The sequence below is a fragment of the Sminthopsis crassicaudata genome, chromosome 3 (genome assembly GCF_048593235.1).
Source record: "Sminthopsis crassicaudata isolate SCR6 chromosome 3, ASM4859323v1, whole genome shotgun sequence".
NCBI classification, from domain to species: Eukaryota; Metazoa; Chordata; class Mammalia; order Dasyuromorphia; family Dasyuridae; genus Sminthopsis; species Sminthopsis crassicaudata.
The window spans coordinates 469,554,478-469,578,125 of NC_133619.1; the positions used below are offsets into that span (position 1 = coordinate 469,554,478).

The 23,648-nt window shown below is 34.3% G+C and overlaps 1 protein-coding gene across 8 annotated transcripts in view; it reads left to right on the forward strand.

The window, feature by feature from the left end:
* The window catches only part of DCLK1 (doublecortin like kinase 1), a 387,769-nt gene that overhangs the window by 276,561 nt on the left and 87,560 nt on the right, over positions 1-23,648 (forward strand). For 5 of the 8 annotated variants that reach the window (XM_074303493.1, XM_074303494.1, XM_074303491.1 and 2 more), the window contains exons 5-6: positions 5,762-5,878; positions 19,460-19,554. In XM_074303493.1, the coding sequence (XP_074159594.1) occupies positions 5,762-5,878; positions 19,460-19,554 (212 nt within the window). Of the gene's footprint in view, positions 1-5,761; positions 5,879-17,792; positions 17,902-18,286; positions 18,454-19,459; positions 19,555-23,648 lie in introns of those variants that run through there. The other 3 variants (XM_074303497.1, XM_074303495.1, XM_074303496.1) reach the window with 2 other exon arrangements.

Genomic DNA, 23,648 nt, shown 5'->3' on the forward strand with positions numbered 1-23,648 from the left:
TCCTTACCACAATATTGATTGCCTATATAAAATTCAATTTACCTCTCTTTTCCACAGTTTTTTCATCTGAAAAATGAAACTATTGGACTATATAAACTTTAAAGTGTTTTTCATCTCTAGTGCTTATCATTTTTCTTTCCAAAATGTGTTCATTTCTTGCTTTCTCAAAATATTCTAGCTTCATTGACTGCCCTACCTCAAACTTAGCTTGTGTGGTTTATAAGTGTCACTGCATATTTATATGAGAAAAAATAGAAAAGTTGTATTATGGACTAGACAAAAAAATTAAAAGATTCCTGATGACCAGTTTTGTCCTTTGTCATTGTTTTAAGATGTTTTAGGCACTTATTTGCATATAGCAACAAAATGAAATGTAGCTGTTTTTCTTTTTATTCTCCATCTTTACCAAATTGAAAAGAAAAAAAAAGTACTGTATTCCAGTGATTGTCTTTGTAAGTCTGGAACAGTCAGGAGCAAAATGTCCTTGGTGAACCCTTAAATGTGAAATTGTTTTTTTTTTTAAGTGATTAAGAATCAAGAATCAAGATCAGATAGGGTTTTATTTTGTTTTTTTGAAAAAGAACTCATTCTGGCATATGTCAAAAACCAAGTTCATTCTGTGTTTAAAAGCATTGTTTAGCAATTATACTACAAGTTTGGAAGAACTCCAATTACTTTTTACCTAATAGATACACTAAAAAGTAAAAGCCAAAATTAAGAGTGTGATCCAATATGACAATCAGGTTCTTTGGAGGATGTTGGTGATGTCCTTTTATTTAATTTTTGTTCCTGAAGTGACTCGCAACAACATTTCAGTTAGCCTTCCCTAGAGCAGTAAATATAAGCACCAGCTGAAGCTCCAAAAGCATGTAGAATTTTTGCCTTTCAAGATTCATTCATACATTCAGCAAGCATTGTAAAAATTTTATTGATATCTTTTGTTTTCTGTAACGCAAATTTCTCAATATATCCCTTTTCCCTCTCACTTTAAGAAATTCTTCCCTTATAATGATATATAAAAGATTTTTAAAGGATGAATAAAGAGTTCAGCAAAGCTAACCAATCCATTAGTTGAGCCTAAGGTTACATTTAGTCATCCATATCTATAGTCCCTCACATCTCCAAAAAAGGAAGGAGCTGCATTTTCATATTTCTCTTTTGAGGGTCAAGCTTGGTCATTATTTAACTTCTATTTTTGTTATTACTACTAATGTTTTTCATTTGCACATCTGTAACAACAAAAATTTATCAGCTATCTGCTATGCTCCAAATATTGTGCTGGGTACTGCAAATATATAAACAAAAATAAAAGCAGTCCTTGCCATCAAGAAATGATCAGTTATATATTCACTGTCTATTCATTTGCTAGATGCATCCTTCTCTCAAGATAGGGGATACATTTTTACTACTTTTATAAAGTCCCAGGATACACGCAGTGTTGACAATATGCAAACAATCCTCTTAACCAATTTCTCAAAGAAGGTGATAACAGTAGCTTCCAAAACGATTCCTGAAGGATGTGGGGAATTCTTAAAAGAAAGAATTAATTAAAAGCATATTTTAGAAGAAAAAAACTTTCTTGTTTTGTTGTGATTAACTTTTAAAAGACAAAGTAATGTTATATCTTCAATTCAATTCGACTCAATAGCATTTATTTTGGGGCAAACTCTCTTGGTACCAGGTTCTGTGAACCTGAAGACAAAAATGAAACTCCCTGAAAGTTCTTATATTCTATTTAGAAGAAACATGTACAGAGAAAATTAAATGCAAATATGTAACAAGTAATTTTCAAGGGTAAAATACTGATCTAACATGAAGAGTTGTTTAAAATAAACAGTGAAAGAGTAGGGTAGAATGACATGGGAACAAAAGAGATGGGACTGATAGGGATCCTTATGAGGGAGGAAGAAGTGATGTCCAGGAAAAAGAACATCAGCTTAGGAAGTCTCAGTCTCAGACTCAGAAACAAAAGAGTTCCAATAAAGCCTTAGAGTAGCTGAAGTGTCGTACAGTTTACAATAACAATAATCCTGTTAGTTTTATTACTGATCTTTTATCAGGAAGTAGAATTGGGAAACAATAGCATCAAGTCAGATGGTAAGACCCTTAACCCTTCTTCTGTCAAAACAGTCCTAGAGCTAGGATGGTAATAGAGATTTAAGATATAAATTAAATGCTCACCTTGCTCCAGACTTATTCTGCTGAGTAGAAAATTTTCCTTTATGATTCCACCATTTAAATAGGTCAAAATCTATAGCCACAGTAAAAGAGCCTTTATCACTTGTTCTTACAAAAGGCTTACCTAGTGTTCTTTACTATCACCATCCTTATGGTGCATCTCTCATCTCCACTCATAGCCTCCTAGAATAAGGAGCTTTTCACCTGGGATCCATTCAGGAACCCCCATAAAATAATATCAGGGAATATTTGAACTTGAATGGGGAAATTACATTTTTATTTTCACTAACTTCTAAAAAAATCAATATTTCTTCCAGTAACATAAATATAATAATCAGACATAGGATGGAGGGATTTCACCAGACCACTAAAGGATCCCTTTATCTTTGTCCTAAAGAGACCTGTAGAAAAAATGGAGAGAAATCAGAAAAGATAGACTCTATCAGCCTATCCAAGTGTATCCCCTAAAAAGCAAACCATGTAAGCAAACAGGGGTTGCAGGGCTTCTTCCTTGCCAGAATCTTCATCAAAGTCCTTTGTGTCAGCAAATAAGCTTTTGTACTTTCTTGGTCATTTAGATTGCATTATTCACAATGTTTCCAACATTTGGTTTCAAACCAGCTGAGTTTTGGCATTCTCCCTAAACTAATTAAGCATTTGCTCTTCTTCACTGCATTTTTACCACTATAAAATATAATACCCATCTAAATTAATTAAAACATTTAAAAATCTAAAATTTAATGGGCAAGAGATTGTTTTGCCTTAGGGCTTGGCTCTACATTAGTCCTAAACTGAATTTGCTCTTTGATCTAAGAAAAAAGCAAAGACGATAAATTTTTTCATCTTTGTTGTTCTTTTGCTATTTGGCCTCATCATTTTTAGGACCAATATAGTCACTAGTGTAAGACCCTTGTTGCTTTATTCTTATCCTGAAGGCAAGTAGTAGAAATTATTTCCAGATCTTGCAATTCTTAGTAATTATCATTCAGTCCCCATGTGCCCCTAAGATAATAGATCTTTTCAGTCTGCAACATACATAGTGAAGGTGTAAATTTAGCATTTTAAAAAATATGCATAATTATGGAAATGGCAGCATTAGTGTCCTTTAGTTTATCTGGTATATTTCATTCATCAAAATGAGTTATTATTGTCACAGTAGGAAAGTGATACCTTTCCATTGGCTGTTTCTATATGTAGTATTCAGACTATTATTTTGTTCCCAAAAGCATTGCCTTAATTTTCTGAAATTTCTTTCTTAAGATTTTCTTTTCAGTCAATTTATTTTCCCCATCTTTCCTTCTATGTAGATCCCATATCTTACCTCTTATTTTTAAAAGTTAGGAGATGGGAAGAAAATATTTTATTGGAAATAGTTATTTCCCATGTTCTTGAATTATTTTCACTGAAATCTTATGGAAGTTTCTATAAGGCCATGTCAAAATGGCATAACATCATAGGTTATAGTCAGCTCTTTTCTGACATTTATCTCTTTAGTTGACTAAATTAATTATGTACTGATAAGATTTGGCAATTATATTAGACATCACATCTTTCTGTTATGACACTGCAGTTATTTATTTCAACTGTATAGGATAAAGCTTTAGATTCACGGGTATGTATTGAGATTAGGACAAAAATTCTATCATTGAAATTAAAATATGTGCATGCACACATATACAGACTCCAAGTAAAATCACAGCACAATATGGTTTGACCCAGTGCTTTGAAATTTATTTTGGCCAGACCCCCTGATGTTAGTAATTTGCTTTTTTCTTTCTTGACTATTTCATTTTTATGTTTTTTGGATGACATTTCCTTATATGATCCTCTTCTAAGAAACAGAAAACTCTGCTAGAGAAATTTTTTTCTGGGGAACTTGACATCCTGGTCATTCCTTAGGGATAAACATCTTAAGTGACTGTTGGGGGTGGGGAGGGACCGTAGGCAGACTCAGGAAGCCAGTAGTGAATTTGATATCCTTTTGGCATTAAAAAAAAAAACATGAAAGAGAAGCAACTAATCATAATTCAAGATAGAATTTCCTCCTCCATGTTGGTTTGCCTCCAACAATCTAAGGCCTACAGACCCAAACATTCATCACAAGAGAGAATCTCCTACTTCATTCTTCCTACCTTCTTCAGTCTTTCTATCATCAGCTCAGCATATGCTTACAGTTCTGGGTTTTTTCAACATTCCAAACTTTGGTGCAGGTTTTATTGACAGAATAAATATGGAAAGATGTATATTTGGAGGCATTTTAGATAGAGGGAAAAAAAGAAACCATTTTTGTATGTTAAGAATAAAATGAGATATGGCAAGAAAGTGAGACTGTCTTTTATGTCCATGTCAGTCACTAGAATCATGTCTGGAACTTTCAGACATTAAATTAAGTTTGAATTTAAATTTAAAATTTAAATTTAAAATTTAAAGGTATAATCCCAAGTTCAGAAATCCAAATTTGCAAAATGATGTAACTTACATAATGTTAATGCAGTTGGCCAACACACATGAAAATGATTCTTTGCTGTTTAAAACACTTTTTTTTATTTGGTAAGCTTGAAAACAAAGGATTGAAATTCTGATGAAAATCAATTGTTTCTTCCCCCACCCTGGCCTCTGTCAGGCCAGGAACCATTTTACAGGCATATTGTGAGTGTGTCTACAAAGTTGTGTGGGTGTATAGAAGATTTAATCTGAACATCTCTCTTTGTCAGTGTAGGAAGGCAATATTGCCTCTCCATTGATTTTACTGTTGTCTCTTATGAGCAAATGGTGTTATTTCCCTCTAACTGAGAAGAGCTGAATGTTACTGGTTGGGTTATTTTTCACCAGAGGATTATCCAGAAACAACAAATTTGTTTTACTTTACTCAGACCTGTCATAATTGACAGAAACTTGCGTCACCTCAGAAGTGGTGCTTATGTTTTGATTTATGAGGCTCACTTTTCCTCTGTCATTTTTCTTAGAAGAAAAAAGAATTTAGATGGAAAACATACACACAGAGAACTATACCCTATGTTTTTGTTATACAGTACTAGTTCTTCATCTTTCGTGAGTCATGGATCCCTTTGGCCTATGGTCCATTTCGCAAAAGAATGTTTTAAAATAACTAAGGGAAATGCTAACTTCAGTTAGAAGTTAATGAAAATTTAAAAAAAAAATTTCTCACATCTAAGTTAATAGATTCCCTGAAATTTATCCACAGACCCTTAGAGCCTACATTAAGAATGCCTAAGGATATAGGATAAAGAAAACAAGCTAGCAACTACAGCAACTCTCTTTTAGCTATCTTCATTATTTGTCATCTGTAGTTACTATTCTACCCAACTGTTTCCCAGAATGAAAGTAATTTTATGCTTATGGTAGGCTTACCTTGAGATCAGAGAAAACACCTATGTCCTTTCACAACGTGACCCTTAGCACCATTGTCAGAGACAAAAATCCCCAGATAGATGGATCATAGGTCTGACCCAGTGCTTGTTCTTATGTTTAAATGTGTCTCTCTTTCATGTAAAGCTATTTTAATCCTATATAATCACTGACAATTTTAAACAATAATTTGTTTTTGTCTTCCATCCCTTAGAATGTCGAGTGGTAAAATCCACTTCCTACACCAAAATAGCTTCAACATCCCGCAGGAGCACCACCAAGAGTCCTGGTCCATCAAGGCGCAGCAAATCCCCAGCTTCAACCAGCTCAGGTAAAGTAATGAAGATAATTATTCTGAAACAGCTGTCTTTGTCACTTTAATTTTTGAATCCTAGTGAATAGTGGGTGTGTGAAGTCTTTGTGTGGTACTGATAAAATGGTGTAAAGTTCCAGTTTTCAATTTTAGAATGTTATAGTTTATTTTATAGATCTGTTATAGGACAGCATGTTAGTTGTGGAAATTGGAAGCATATCAGATGGAAAGATCATCTGATAATCTGGACAAAAGCCATCTGTCCATTACTGCCCCACCAACTCATTAGGATTCCAGAAATTTTACCATTAGATTTATTCCTTTGTGTTAAGCTTGAAAACCATTAGTAAAAGTATACGTTCTTCCCAAATGAGGCCCCATAATTGCAGTCTTCGCCACCCAAGGGTAACATGAATATAGGGGGAATCTCCCAAAAGCAGGTGGAAGGGGAACATAGAATCAAGACAAACAGCCTATTGAAAAATTTTACCCATCTTGAACCAGACCCAGTCCCAGCCCTAAGAAAAGTCACCCTTGTAACCACCATCATGTCTTTTTCTCACCACCACCACCATCTCTCTAGATAATAATGGTTCCTTTTTACCTGAATAATGCATAAGTTATTATGATAGAGAGTGAAATAATGTGGCATTTATGAGGAAATAATTATAACTGATTGATAATACTAGAAATACTAGAAATACTGTGCTAGATCCAGACTATAATTTGCCAAGAATCAAGAGTTCCATATACCAATGAAATTATAGACTTTATACAATTCATTAGCACATAATAATCATTTATCCAGAAAACTTAAGATTATTTCATATGGAAATATTAGAAAAAGATCTGTTTGTAATCAATTCATACAAAAACATGTCTGATGTATTTCATTCTGTGTATGTTTATAATGAAACATGTAGTATGTATATGCAGATTTTTAACAAATAATCTTTTTCCACAGTGGCCTTTCGTTTGCCACTTAAATGTTTTTAGAGTTAGCATCATTAAAAATACAACTTTAATTACAAATTAAGGAAAGAAATATTTATAAAACTTAACTAACAGAATCAATAAAATGAATTAGATATTAATTAACTCATCACAAGAACTCAAGATTATCCAAAGTTCAGTAGCATCCTTAGACTAAACATGTCCAAAGCAGGCCTCATTATCTTGTTTCTTAAATATGCCCCTCCCCTTCCCTGTCATAGAGAGCCATCTTTCTGCTCCCTTCCAATCACAATCTCAGTTATCCTTATGCCTCACTATCTCTCCTTCCCATCCAATCTGTTGCCAAGGCCTGACAATTGCATCTTTGTAACATCTCTCCTACATGCTCTCTTTTCTCCTCTGACACTGTAGCCACCCTACTATAGTTCTTTATGACTCCTGCAACCAATCTGATTTAGATAAATCCTGGGAAGTTGCCTGAGGCACAATGGCTTATCCAGGATCAAACAAGTAATTAGTATCAGATATGAGATTTGAGCCCAGATCATACTGTGACTATAATTAGTATCAGATATGAGATTTGAGCCCAAATCATACTGTGATATGGGCATCGTATCTTTAAAATATTCTGTGATTTAAATTTATTCTAAGCATCTCTCCTATTGAAGAATGTAGAATGAGAAGAGTCTTTCAGCAATGAGGTTCTGCTGTTTATGAGATTATATATTCTTTTAGTGACATAAAAATGGAAACAGATGTTCTTTTAAGAAGGATGATAAATATATGATACAACTTAAATTTATATTTTAACATTCATAGCAGGCTCCATGACCCATATTAATTTATCAGAGATTAACTTAATCCATTCCATTTTGTAGCTGAAAATACCGGTGCCCAGAAAAATAAAATGACTTGTCCAGGGTCACAAAGAAAATAAGTGGCAGAGTCAAACTATGAGCCTGAATCCCCCCAATTCCAAATCCAATGCTCCTTCCATTGTGCTTTCTCCCCATGAATTTGGATTTGGAAGATTCTGTTGTAAACTGCATTTGCTCAGGGTTCTCCAGAAAACATGCTGTCTAAATTACAAATTTCCAAAAGCTAGCAATCCCCAATTAGTTCAGGTAGGAAAAAGCTTATCCAGCATCCTTTCCCATTGGTGAATCTTATGTCTAGATAGGATCAAGGTTCCTGGAGAGCAGGAAACCTTCTTGTTAGAAATAAGCCTGTTCTTTTCATGTGGACTTACTACATCACTGGTTGAGGAAAAGAGATCATTTCTACTTTTATGGACAGCTCATGAAGTCATTGCTTTTCTTTACTACCAAAGTTAGTAAAGGAAAATATCTATACTGAAGGTAGTCAAAGTTTTGTTTTGTTTTGTTTTGTTTTTTCAGTTAATGATCAGAATTCCACAATTCATCTGAATTGGACATGTAAATTTTTTATAGATGATAAGAAAAGTATACAATTCTTGAGCTGTACAAAAATATAGATTTTTTTTAGGCATTCAAAAAAATTTAAATCCAAAAAGTACAGTTTGCAGACATGATGCTCGTCATTGATCAATTTTACCCAAGCCTTTATTAAACACTTAGTGTTTACCAGGCACTATACTAAGTACTGGAATATAAAGAAAAAAAATATTACATTTTCCCTTGAGAAGTATAAATTCTGATGGGGGAAAACAATTTAAGTATAAATAGGTGCACAAAAGATGCCTAAAGGGGAGACAAAACTAACTGCAAAGTGAAGGCACCAGAAGTTATAGTACGGAAAATAGGAAAGACATTTTTAGGAGGCACTTTTTGCTGTAGGTATTGAAGGAAACTAGCAACGTCCATCTATATCCCTGCAATACCTCATGATTATTAAAGCTAATTACATTTGTGTTTTTGTTGTTCACCCTCTGCTCTTGAAGAAGACTAATAATATCAGGAGGGTGATATCTTAATTTGCAAGTGAATTAGATTTTAAGTGAGGCAGAGCTGTGCAAAGTCATGAACCTCAAAATTACATTTGTGAGAAGCGATACTGCAACCCGACTAAATCTTTGACAACAAACATGACTTGCAATTAATATTCTTGAATATTTTGACCCTGATAATAAAAAATACCAATTTAAAAGAATTTCAATGTCCTATTCCTTTTGGTTTATATTAAAACTCAAACTTTTGTAAGCTTTATCAAAATATTTTATCATTCCATCACTTTAAACTAATATATTACAGCATCATTGTGAAGATCAGATGACTCAATGTGAAAATGTATTACTAAGGTAAAAGTGCTAGAAATACCACCTCGGTTTTATGTCCTTTTTCATCCGCAAGAAACTCATACTATTTCACTTGATTTAATTTTTTGTTATTCTATCTTTTATTCTCTTTCCTTTGGTACTGTTAACAAGTCCTAAAATAGTCAAAATGAAAATAGTATGGGAAAAAGTAAAGAAGGCAGAAATCTGAATAACTAATTGCCAGCGTCTAGTAATCCATCTAAAGAAACTCATGAAGTTGTTTTGTCAATATTAAAAGAAGAGATGAAGTAGACATATCATGATATATGAATGAGTATTAATTCATAGGCATTTGTGGGACATTATTGTTTCATATGGAAAATGTAGTCCATATAGCATCAAAGCTAACTAAAACTTTTATCTAAATAGGAAAAGAGAGAGATACATCTAAAACTTTAAAATCTCTTCAAAAATAAGACAGCAATATGCACTAATAGGACTTTAATTAGAGCTCCTATTATTGAGTGACTTTTTATTTTTCTTTTTTCCCCCGTCATAATAGTAAATATATATAAAAACATGTTTATCTCTTTTCTGTTTTTGTTTCTGGACTTTTTATCATTTAGACAAAAAATTCTTCATGGGTTGATTATTGTAGGGGAAAGCCTTATACATTCTCTTGGTTCCCCAAGATGATACATGAATTCTGATGGGTTCTCATTCACACTTGGATAATTAGTCAACTTTGTTCATTCCACTTTTTTGTGGTTATGGAAATTATCAACTGTAGCTGATGAAGAATGTATTTAAACCTCTTTTCAATGTGACTTAAGGGTTATCAAAATGTAAATCTCTACCCTGAAAAAAGTTACATCTCAAAGAAGGCACACTGATGAGGATACATATAGAGTAACAACAACAGATTAGTCAATAAAACATCCATGCCAGATTTCTTTTAAAGGTTAATTTGGGATAGAAATTTGGGTTTGTATTGGAAAGCTATTTTGCTTCAAGAGAAGAATTAGAAGTAATCTTTGTACCTTTCTCCAGCATCCTATTTCAGATATTTAACCAAGTGTATGGTTTATAAAATTTACTTAACTTCTCTGAGCATTTGGGTTTCTCGTCTATAAAATGAAGGGGTTTAACTAGATGGACTTAAAGACCTTTCCAAGTCTAAAATTGTGCTCCTATGTTTTACTTTATAAAATAGTGCCAAATTATTGTCTCCCTTGAAGAGGGAGGCCATACCCTCCCATCGTCTTTTCCCACTCTACTAACATCGATGAATCAATGAGTTTGATGAAGTCTGGTGTTTAGCAGGGTCAGGGAGGGAAAGATTAGGGTTTAAGATTCAACAGGGTGGTGCTATCACTGATTTTCCCATTAATTTTGTGCAATCCCTGGTAGAAAAAAAGTAGAGGAAGAAAATATGGAAAGTGTCCATAAAATAACATGATTGATCTTTTTAACAAGTACCAGAACTTATATGTCCCTGGTAACATCGGTGGTCTTATCCAAAGTAGAGAGGACTGGAAAGATACATACTATTTCAACAATGCAGCTTTGGAGATTTTTCTTACAATTAATTTTCTTCAGAATTAATAATATATCCTTTTACATATTCCCAGTGGTGGCAAATGTTTGTCCTCTGGGGATGAAATTAATGTTTGGATATAGCCAAAAATTATATGGAGCCAAGCTTGATCATCAAGTTGCATTAATATTGTTTTTGAAAAAGAACAAATTATGACTCACAAGAAGACTGATTTTCATATTTGGCTTAATAATTAGTTCTGAAGGTAAATATGTAAGTTCCAAAAAGCTTTTTAGTACTATTAGACTATATGTCTAACCTCCAAAAGGAATAACCTCGGATGACAGACCTTATTTTGGATCTCTGAGTTCTTATATCTTTGTTTTTAGTCTCCATGCTATGTAACTGCAGCTTACATGCTGTGAAGGTGAGGTCAAATGGACACTTAAAAAAAAGATCTTTGAGGTAGGGGTTAACAGACAAGGATAAAAACAGTCAGATTTGCTGTGTTGCTTAGATTATGGTTCAATAGGAAGCCAAACAAGCTGTTGAATATTAACAAAAAGACATCATTATATTTACTTGGAAGAAGAGCTTATTCTAGTAAAAGGAGCCCTGGACTATAAGTCAGGGGACCTCACTAGATTCAAATCATTCTCCCCTATTTACTGTGGGTGACCGGAGCAAGCTATTTATGTGAGCCTCTATTTCTTAATCTATGAAATAGGGATAATGATATTCATAATGCCTATCTTGTTAACTTGTGAGAATGAGATGAGATATTGGAGGTCTTCAAGAGAAGTAAGATGACCACTTGTCAGATATGTGATGAAGGGAATTCCTTTTTTGAGCAGGTAATCACTGAGATTCTTGCAAACTCTAAAATTCTCTGACTCTGTGACCTTAAAGTGCTAAATAAATGTCAGGTGATATTATTGTAGCACTTTAAGGTTTATGCAATGACTCAATGACTTCTTAACTCTTTTTGGACTCCATTCTCACAACCCTATGAAATTAACAGATATACAGATTGTCCCTATCTCAGCATAGTAGTAAACTTCACAGAGCTTTGTAGGAAGGAATAGAAGGGGGAAACTCCTTTATGAGGAGAAAAAGCTTTGTAGAGCCTGAGATTACACTAAGACTTTTTGGGAGATTCTGGATAGAAGAGTTAATATTATTATTTTATAAATAATGATATGAAGAACAAATAAAGGCAGAGGGAAGGGGATCAGATGGAAACAGCATTTAGAAGGCTGTCAAAATAGTATTTTCTAGAAAATATGAATCCTTAATTAGGGCGTAAATGAATTGGACACAGAAGTAATGGCATAATGTTGTGGACAAAATACTGACATTGGATCAGAAGGACAAGAACAAGTTCAAATCCTATCTCAGACATTTACTACTTGTGTGACACAGGGTAACTCTGTGCCTCATTTTTCTCATATTTTAAATGATAGGGTTGAATTTGGTGGCCATTAAGATCTCTTGTAGTTCTAATTCTATAATCTTTATCCTATAATGCTATAACATGTAGAAAAAGTGTCAAAAGATACTTGATTTAATGTGTGTGATAAGGGAAAAGGAAGAGTAAAAAATTTATTTCAAATGTATGAGCATGGAAGAGTAAGAAAATAGTATATGCAAAAAAAAAAGTTGGAGAGAAGGACAAGTTTGTGAAAATGAGCATTGTGGAAAAGTGATGATTTCAGTTTTTAGTTTCATTTTGGATCCATGTGTAAATATCTAACAGAAAGTAGAATATGCAATAACAGGAAAATAGTAGTATATGCAAAAAAGTTGGGGAGAGGGTAAAGACAAGTGGAAAAGTGATGGTTTCAATTTTTTGTTTCATTTTGGAACCATGTAGAAATATCTAATAGAAAGTAGAATGTGCAGGAACAGAACTCTGGGAAATGGTTGGGGACAGAAATAGGAAATTGGAAGTCAATGACATAGAGAGAAGTGTTCATTGAAACCCCTACAACTGCATGAACTCATGAAGAGAAAGTACGAGGAGCAAAAAGTAAGATTAAGAACTGAATCTTCACGTATACCTCTGTTTAATTAGAGAAAGAAGCTAGAAAAATGGAAAGATTAGAAAGTTACAACACAGGAAGGCTATGTGACTCATTATGGAAGGAAAGAAAATAAAGATAAAGTGATTCATACAGTTAAGTACTAGTGTGAGGTAACAGAAGATAAGGACAGAAAGGAATAGGAGCCATGATTAAAACTATTCCCTTGCTTCATCCTGAGCAATGAGAAGAAAGGTTCTTATTTTTCTTGGACATAAATTTAATAACTGAAACCTACAGAAATGCTCTGGCTTCTTATCAAATTTCATAAGGATACCTTTATTTTGTTGTTGTTGTTTTATTTCAAAAACTATTTATTTATCTGCATATCTTTACTATCATTGTGCAAGTCTTTGCTGTGGCAATATGGATAGAATGCTGGACTTGAAACAAGGAACACCAATCTTTAGATACTTACTAGCTATGGAAACCTGGGCAATGACAACTTCCATTTGTTTAACTTTTTTCCACTCTAAAATGAGGATGATAATAGTACCTACATCCCTGGATTGTTGTGAGGATAAAATGAAATGTTTATAAAGCACAAGTCCTGGTACATTGTGGGTGCTATATAAATGTTAACTATTATTATTGTTATATTATATAAGAAGGGACCTACATAGAGTTCGTACAGGGCTTAGAAAAGAAATGCATGAAAACAGATACATAATAAATGTTTCTGTCAATGATAATGGGAAGAGAGAATGGAAGAAATAGATCATGAAAAATATTCATGTGTGTATATGTATATACCTGGGAACACAAAAAAGACAGTTCCTTCTCATAAGTTTACATTGCAAAATGAGAAGGAAGATAATGCATTCTTCTTGAAGACCTCTGATATCTCATCTGATTTTCACAAACCAATAAGATAGGTACTATAAGCCAGAGAAAGAGACATAAGTAAGGAGACAAAAATAAATGCACAGCAGGATGATGTGACAATGGGTAACTATTGTGGAGGTCTAGCTTGGGACAAGACAAAAGAGAAGCTTATCTCTCAGATACCAGTTTCATTGGGGCATAGTTGAGAGCTCTCATGGGAGGTAGATGAGGATACCATAGGGAATACAAACAGCATGATTCAGGACCTGATGAGGAAAAAGCTCACCTCATTTTCCAACTTAGAATCTAATAATTAGAAGGAATGACTAGTTCAACCCCCTCATTTTCTTCAGATGAGAAAACTGATTTCCAGGATGGGTAAATGATAGGCTAAACAACTTAACTGATGTCATAGTAGGCAATAGCAGAAACAAAACTACTTCAATCCAACAAACATGCAGGTTTTGTCTATTCTTTGTAGAATATTGTACTGCAGGAAAGAGGGATAAACAAAGTTTAGACAAGAAAAGTATTTTTGGTCTCACTATTCATAAAGTTTTAACTATCTTTTGCTCATCAATCCAGTGCTTTTCCTGTTACTCAAATTTAATGGGACAGTAATTCTTAATATGTGGTCTATTAATTTGTTAGTGTTTTTTTTTATATTTTGATAACTATTTCATTATAATTGGTCTTCTTTGTAATCCTATATATCTTATGAATTTAAAAAACATGATTCTAATAAGGGGCTTCACCAGGCTGCCAAAAAGGGCTCCATGACCCCCAAAATGATTGAGAACCCTTGTCTAGGGCTTTTTTCCTCACTGCTCTCCAAAATCCCTTTAAGCCTCTTTCTTCATTAACAAGTATGTTCTCTCAGCCATTTGGAAGAAAAAAATATGTATCACTATGAAATTATCAACAGATTAAGAAGTCAGCACATATTTATGGCTTATACTTACTCATTATTAAAACAAAAAAGACATTGAAAGCTTCTTGGCCTTTCTACTTATATAAAGATCCTAATTCCCCTGCATTGTGCCTCTGTGAATTAGATGTTAGCCACAAAAGGATTAGGTCACAGATGGTGAATGATTTTTCACTCTGATTGCAAGACCATTCTGTGTAATCCCCAAATTTCACCTTTAATCACATTTGTATCTTAAGATCCTAAAATTGCTTCTTACTTAACAATTCAAATTTTACTTCATCTCTATTTGAAACTTGCACATATATTGCACTTACATATTGTCTTGTGCAATATGTAAATGAAACCAATAGCCTTTTATTAATTTACCCAATGCAATTTGTCAGATACATCAGAGATCTCTCACCAAATATTTTATCAAAGAATCAATCATCTTTATATATAGGTTGTACCAGTCACTCAGAGATTTCATCCTTTATGTGTTTTCTGAGGTGACCACCTTGCTTATGAACTGCAGAGAGTTAACTCCTGACCTGACTTTTATGGACAAGATAGGGCACAAAGTGCTCACACAGAAAAATTATCAGTCTTCATATTGATATGCTATCTTATTGAATATGCCCCCCAAAAATTTCCTTTGGACACTTACCAACAATTACTTTGTCTGCGATATGCAAGAACTCCATGTACCCATTCTATCAATAGTATTAGATAGTATTAGCATGTCATGGTCCACATGATCCACAGACACAACTGAATAATAACTACAAAAATCAATTTGCAAAAGCTTATTGTTTCAGGATTGTCCTTCAAGGATGATATGAAACTATCGAAGTAGTAGAACGAGATGGATGCTTTCTTTCTTCTAGTTCCTTATAGTATATAGTGGACCATGACATGCTAATACTATCTATGGGATTTACTTGGCAGAGATTATTGGAGTGATTTGCCATTTCCTCTCCAATTGATCCAGTGGATTCTTTTGTCAAGCAGCCAGAGGTTAATGATCTTCCCAGAGTCATACGGATAGGAAGTGTCCAAAGCTGGATTTGAATTCAGCTCTTCTGACTCTAGGCCTAGGACTCTATCCACTAAGCTTCTGGATTGAAACATAAGGACAGAGAGCTATTGACTCACTTTTTAAAGGATAACAGCAACATCTTCCTGGAGTGATAATATAAGAAAAGATTAGAGACTTCAAAAGGGAAACTGAGGGCAGCAAAATCTTTTAGATTTATTCAACTGGTTTAAGTTAGTTGTAACTTAAGATCCAGTTCTCCTGAAAATTAAATATGATGTTGAGGTGAAAGATAAAACACATGGTTTCAGAAGTTACTTCAATATAAGTCTTCCTCTGAAGTCCTTGAGTAATCAATTATACAAAATGGTAACTTTATGGTGATCCAGGCTAGTATTTCTCAGTCATTGAGTAGAAGTAGGGAACAAAAGAGGATGTGGTAAAGAGAGAGTGACTGTAAATGCATACACAGTATGACCCAAAAGAATCTTTTATTTCCTCCAAACACCACCTTCTATAAGAAACAGATCCTAATCCTTCTAAATTCTAATACCTTCACTGCAAAAAAAAATTAGTTTCTATTTATTCTATGTGTACTTATTTATGCACATGCTGACCCTTCTTATAGAGAGCAACCTCCTTGATAATATAAATGAATTTTTTTTATCGTCAGGAATTAGTACAATACCTGACATGTCACAGTAGATGAGATAGCATTTAAAGAAATGCTTGTTGATTGATTGGCTGGTCAATAGATTTGTTTAATGACATAAGACTAAATTATTAAGACAGATTGTTGCCCAAATGAAGTAACTAATTGTACTCTTGGCTGTACCAGACTTAATATGTTGGATTTTAATGAGATGCATAGACAATCTTTTTTATATTGGCATTTTGGAACCATTGGCATCATATGATAAAAAAAACAAATGTGTTCATTGTATGTGTCAAAGTTACTCATATAATAAGATTATTCATCCCAACAATCATTTAACAGTTTGTCATGTGGTATTTCTCCTGAAGAATTATTCAGCCTGTCAAACAGAAGTGTAGACTGTAGATTCAGAGATGTTAAACAGACAAAAACAAGATTGTCAGCGTAAATTCTGACCTAAGAATACAGATAGTCTCCAACCTATGATCAGGTTATGTTGCAAAAGTTCATTTTTTAGGTGGTCAGTTGGTACTAAGGGTTTTCCAGAATAAATTACAGTGAAGATCCAAAGATAGACTAAAGATAGGTCCACTTATGCAAACTACAGCTAAGTCATGATCCTCAGGATATTACAGATTCCAGCCATCAATTAGAATGTAACTTTTGTGTGAAAAATGATCCTGAGTTCCAAGTTGAATGCCAGAAACATATTTCTCCCTGGTGACACCCTGGCAAAATTAGTAGAGACTCATCTTCCTTCTGTTCTGCACTTCACCACAGCAGTAGAAGTAGGACTCCTGAGGCTTTATCAGGAGAAAAAGGAAATGAAAGGAACAACAAAAGAATGAATTCCACTGACATTAAGGAGGAAAGAAAACCTTTTCTAGCAGGGACAAGGGAGGAAATGAGATCTTGGTGAGAACCCCCTCATATGTGATATATACTTATAAAGTCTACCTGAGTTCTTTGAGTTTTTCCCCCTTATTTTAATGAATTTTATTAAATAAGAGATCTTAGAAAGAAAATGTTGCCAAAAGCCTCTAAACATTTATATGGGCTATCTATTGGCAGTGTAAAGTTCCTGCCCAGGGGTAGGCAGGGAAAGAAGGAGACATGGTCCAGTATCCAACCAGAAGTATTGATGACTATAGAGAATCCCGTTTTTACTTTAGCATTGAGCCCTGGCACATAGACATAGCTTAACAAATGCTAGTTGACTTCTCTTGCCTCCTTGAGTCACACCATTCAGTATTTCTCCCATAACTGTGTGGAAATTTTTATCTAAGCATCTAGTGAGGAGAGAGAGAGAGAGAGAGAGAGAGAGAGAGAGAGAGAGAGAGAGAGAGAGAGAGAGAGAGAGAGAGAGAGAGAGAGAGAGAGAGAGAGAGAGAGAGAGAGAGAAAGAGAGGTAGAAAGAGAGAGAGAGAGGAGAGACGAGACAGAAACAGACAGATAAAAAGAGAGAGTGAAAGAGAGAGAGAGACACACACACAGAGATAGAGAGAGACAGAGAGAGAGAGACAGAGACAGAGAGAGAGAGACAGAGAGAGACAGAGAGAGACAGAGAGAGACAGAGAGACAGAGACAAAGACAGAGGGAGAGAGAGACAGAGAGAGAAAATGAATCTGTAAATGCCGGCAAATTAAAGATTTCCTTAATGATCCCCTCTTGTATGATGCCAGGATAATATACAAGTTTAAGAAAAAGCCCCAGAAGCATCTTCAAGGCAAAAGTAACCTACATCAGGTTGATGGCAAAAGAAAGAAAAAAGAAAAGAAAAATCTTGCTTGTTTCTTAAATGAAATAGGTGCTTTTTCAAACATATTTAATGTTTTCTTAAAATTCAATAAGCATGCTAGCTTGTACTGAATTTTTATAAAATAATTATTAGCCAGTAGATCCTAGTCAGCAAAGGTTTTACAAGTTATTGTCATTTTAATTTTTTCAGATGAGTCACTGGGTATATTGCCCCCAAAGGCATTTCATTATGATTCAGTGTACAACATTTGAAATTGCTTGGGTTTATGGGGGCTTTCTGGTATCAGGGTGGGGGCAGAGATGGCTCGGCACTTGGAATTGGTGGCATTATGCTTAATTGACACCTTTGATGTAGCCCTAAGACAGCACCTGCACCTCCCACTTCTGCTCCAAAGACGTCAGCCTTACGCAGAATAGGCATCTGCTGATGAATCCTGCATCTCATTCAGCTTGTTCTGTGAGCAGCCTTAGCTATCCTTAACTAATCCCACGGCTCTCTATCTCCACTATAGCTTGGCTTAGAGCTGGGAGAGGATTGTTCCTTTTGTTATTTTGTCAAGTTAAAACCCTAAGACAGTGTCCATGTTAGAACTCATAGAAGGTAAGTTTAAATTCATTCTTGATTCCACTTGTGCAAAAATGTGTTGTAAACCATTCTGAAATAATGTGTGTTTATTTACTGAATCCCTTTCCTTGCCTGTGGTACTGTATTACTATCATTCATTGATTGTAACAGAGAGATAGCTGAGGTGATTTTAGCTCACATTTCTTGTAATGTTTTGCTCACTTTGTAGAGATGGTTTTAGGCAAAAGTGAAAAAGAAAACTTACTTGACATGTGTGTCTTTAGTTCAATTTATTGATCATTGTGTAGAAATCGTGGGAAAGGGAGAAAATGTTAATGTTGGGGAGCATTTAAATATTTGAAAAAAGCTTTTATTTTCATGAGACACTAAAGCACACTGTGATATGAGTGTAAGGGTCAATGGCAAATTATTTTATATTCTATATGGTAAGTATTTCTATAATGGGGTCTGTCTATAATAAGTTGATGTTTCAGGCTTATCAAGTGAAGAGAGTGAAGGGTTAATTTTCAGTCACAGTAATTCATTTTCACAAGTAAACCACTGTGTGTCCTTTGCAAACAAGGCTAAAGTTCATTTCTGACCAATATCCCTAGGCAGTTTTATGAGTGACAACCAAAGCATCTCAGTCCATTATCTGGTGGTACTATGAGTACCACAAGTCCACATTCCTGATAGCTCCTGATGGCACAAGTACTTTGCAGTTAAAGGAAATATTGATGAAGTTTGCCAGTAGTTTATTCAAAATGTATTTTGTACTAAAATTTCTTTGATATTTAACCGCTCTGTAAACTCCTGCAATTTTAAATACCAGGTTGGGAGAATTACTGACTGACTTTCTGAACAAAGTTATTTGCCAGCACCCCAAAGTTATTTGGTCATCCACCCCAGAAGCAGATGCAATTGACTTTAAGATAAAGTACCAAGAACTTTAATTGATGTTTGTGTATTGAAAGGATGAATTTATATGAAAAATGTTTAAAGTGTCATTTTTGTTTCTCTTTCTGATTCTTTGCATTTCTAGTTAATGGAACCCCTGGTAGTCAGCTCTCAACTCCCCGTTCTGGGAAATCTCCAAGCCCATCTCCAACCAGCCCAGGAAGCCTGCGGAAGCAGAGGGTAAGGAAATAAAGGAAACTTCTTTGTAAGTAAGACATACTGAGCATCAGGTGGAGAAGCTGGAATATAGGTGTTACTATTCAAGGGAAGTACTGGAATTGGAGATTAAATACTACTCTTCTCTTAATGTCTGGCTTAGTATCACTTAACAACTAGGACACAGAAGCTTTCTGTCTTTAAAAAATTCCAGAATTGGCTTCTCTTTGAGAGGAAAGTGTTGATGCTTCGTTTTAAATGTTTTTCATCCTTTTCCTCCTGTCCACCCCTAGTTACCAGACAGAGAGCTTGGGGATACCTATACTAACCTGCTTGTTATCCTTTGTTATTGTTACCTGTGCTATTACTTGTAAAAACTGGCTATGTCTCCTTTAAGGAAGCATGAAAGCCTGGCAGATTGAAAGAAATTGGTGGTGTAGTAACTTGTTCCAAAATATTAAAAAGTATGTTCCAATAAGGCCTGGGTCAGAAAAACAGTGAGTTGTAAGCTATCCCTAGGGGGAGACCTGTTTTGTGAATGAAACCTATATGAAGCACCTTCCCCTTTGAAAGAATGTTACTGCTTACAGTGTTTTTGCTGTTGTGGTTATGGTATAATTTGGTTCCACCTCTTCTCCCATTTCCTATGTAATAATTCTGTATCAACTCAACCTGTATGTGAGCTTGAATCCTAATATCAGGAAGGAATGAGCAAGTGACTTGAGGTCAAGTGAAGATTGTGAGAAGCATTGCTAGTTATATCAGTATAACAGAGATGAGAGATGAAGGTCAGCCATTGTCATTCAACAGATAGCTAACTAACCCTTTCCATAAGCTCTCCTTTTTGTGCTCTTGGCTCCATTCAAAGTATTAGAACAAAAGAAAGGGGAGGAGATTTGTGAAGGATGAAATAGAGGGAGGAGTAATTTAATGTTTCTGATTTTAAAATGGGAATAGACTCTTGGGAGGTTTTCTGTTAAAACAATAACAACAGCATACAACTAAACAGTGTTGATTTCAGCAAATGAAGTCCTTTGCAGATTAAGTTACTGGATTTGGGAGTTAGTTGTTTTTGTTTCTCTACTTTAAAGTAAACCTCATACTTCTGACCTACACTCTCTAGTCACATCCATAAGTCATTTCATTTCTTTTCAGTTTTGTCTATATGAGTCCAATACATAATGCCAGTATAGTTGAAAAGTTAAAAACTTCAGTCACAAAATAATTGGTGAGTTTTGTTAAGTTGTTGGGAATTTTTTCTGCATTTTTGTCTATGACACCAAAGATGTAACTTTATTTGATATCATTCAATGATGGACTGTTGTTTTGAGCAGCTACAGTGGAAGAGGTGCTTTTTTGGGTATTAAAAGACTTAGATTTGAATCTCAATTCTATCACTGCCTATATGACTTTGAGTAGGTCATTTCAACTCTCTGGGTCTCAGTTCCCTCATCTATAAAATGATAGGGATGGCCTAATGAGCTATGCTCATTTTTAGCCATTTAAGAGTAATTAAGATGTAAAAAGCATAGTGTCTTAGAAAGAAAAATGGCCTGGAAGTCTGTAAAGTTAGGGCTTAGTCCCAGCTATCTTGCTACAACAGGAATTTGGGCAAAACATTACCCTTCCCAGCACCTCAGTTTCCTCATCTACAAAATGTTTAAGTTGGACTGGATAATCTTTCAAGATCTTTTCCAGTTCAGAAGGATTATTTGAAAGTTCAGCTGAATTATTTATTCTATGAAAGTTCAGCTGGACTATTTTTATTATAGTCTTCTTGGCTGCATTGTCTTAGCCTTTTAAATTATATTCCCCTAGGCAATGGATTCATTCATATTTATGGAATTAGTTTAAAAAGATCCTACCAAATGAATATCATTTCATATCAAAGGTGTATATATGAGGAGATGGTATTCATTCTTTTCTAGTAAACATGGCCAGAAAGAGTTCTAAGTTATCTCATATAAAGGATCCTCACATAGTAATAATCCATTAGGATTATTAGCTATTAAGCTGATTTTCCTAACTTTATTTTGCAAGGAACTTTGCAAAAATTTCTTTATTTGGCCTTGGGGTCAATACCTTATGAGGCAGCTGATGCTGGTATTATTATTTTTTTATTATTTTTATTATGCTCAGGAAAAACTGAGCAATTAAATAACTTTTCTATGATCAGAAAGCTAGTGTCAGGAATGAGATATGAATCTGCCTTTCCTGTCTCAAAATGTAGCTCTCTTTCTACTAACCAAGATTCTTCACAAAAAGTATTTTCTTCTTTTTTTAATTAAAGATGGGAGGGGAGAAAAACCCCACTCCATACCACCATGCAAATGCCCAACCCTCAGAGTTATTAGCATAGTCCAAAGTTAATTATTTAAATTAAATAAGTGATAAGGCTCCTTCAAATAATTACTATTTGGGGCAGCTGGGTGGCGCAGTGGCTAGAGCACCAGCCCTGAATTCAGGAGGACCTGAGTTCAAATGTGATCTCAGACACTTAACACTTCCTAACTGTGTGACCCTGGGCAAGTCACTTAACCCCAGCCTCCAAAAAAAAAAAAAAAAAAAAAGAACAAATAATTGCTATTCCTAACCTCTCATCTCAACATTTGAGATCCTTTCTATGTGCCTTATCATAAAAAGCCTTTTTTTGCAATGTTTTGTAGCTTGTTCAACTTTTCCCTAGATAGAGATAGAAATGCAATTCTTCCTGCCCTTCTATATTTCTGATTTAATTATGACTTTTCTCTGTTTGAAGTAGAGAATCCTCATATAAGTAAAGCCTTTGTGATTATGAACAGACAGCATCTTTATAGTGCTTGTTATATAATCAACATTACCAATACTTAGAAATATTATATAATGATTCTGACAGATTTTTCCTTTTGCTTTTAAATACCAAGTATATGTATCTTGGTAAAATATTTTGGGCAAAAGGGATGCTTTAATATCATCTAAAAACATTTTTGGATCAGGAGCATGGAATGTGTATAAAAGCTAAATGAAAAGGCAGACAGTCATGAGGATTTTTTTAGCTTCCAAATCTTGTAATTTATTGGCCTCCAACATATTCTCTCCTTCCATGTAATATACCCATAAATGAAGATGCTCTCCAGCTACTTGTACTTAGAATTCTGTTACCTCTCCTACAAGGGAGATCTTCTTACTCCTTAGGCAGTTGTATCACATGACCCTACCAGTTTAAATGGGAGGAGAATATCCCTAAAAATGGATTTTTTCCAGATATAATGTTCTTGAGCTATTGGATAAATTTTTGTTCAAGATATTCTAAAATAAGTGAAGAATGGTATGTGCTAAAAGAAGAACTTGAAAGAATAAATTGACTCTTTTTCATTGCAAATTTGAAAACAGCTATTTCTATTTCTCCACTTGTATTGCTTAGCAACAAGGTTGAGAAAACGGATCTACTTCAGAACCACCACTCCAACACATACACACACACACACACACACACACACACACACACACATACACATATCATTTTGAAACAGAAAAACTCAGGCCAATTGTACTTGGCAAATTTATCCTTTAAAGGCATATCAAATTGTTTGACTTCTTTAAAAACAACAGCAAAACAAACTAAATTTCTATTTTTTTGGTTTTTTGCAAGGCAGTTGGGATTCAGTGACTTGCACAGAATCACATAGCTAGTAAGTGTTAAGTGTTTAAGGTTCAGTTTGAATTCAGGTCCTCCTGACTTCAGGGTGCTCTATCCACTAAGCTATCTAGCTGCCCCTAAACTTCTATTTTTAACTAAGAATAAATAGGATAAGATGATGTCCATATCTTTATTAATCCTTCTTTCATTAGATTTCTTTTTTCTTCTATTTTCTAAATCATGTTACTATTCAGAACTTTTTTTGTTATGTTTGTAGACTGACCTTTTTACAATTATTTCATCAGATGCTTTCCTACTCAAACAGTCATATATGGAATATTTTGTCTATAGACATGTCTAATCTGATTTTAGCACATATATTCATTCACTTTGTTATTATAAATTCCTGATCCTGAATTATACAATACCCTGTTACCATAAGTGACCTTTTTTATTCCCATGTCTTAATATATCAGGCCAAAACATGTTATATTGTGTA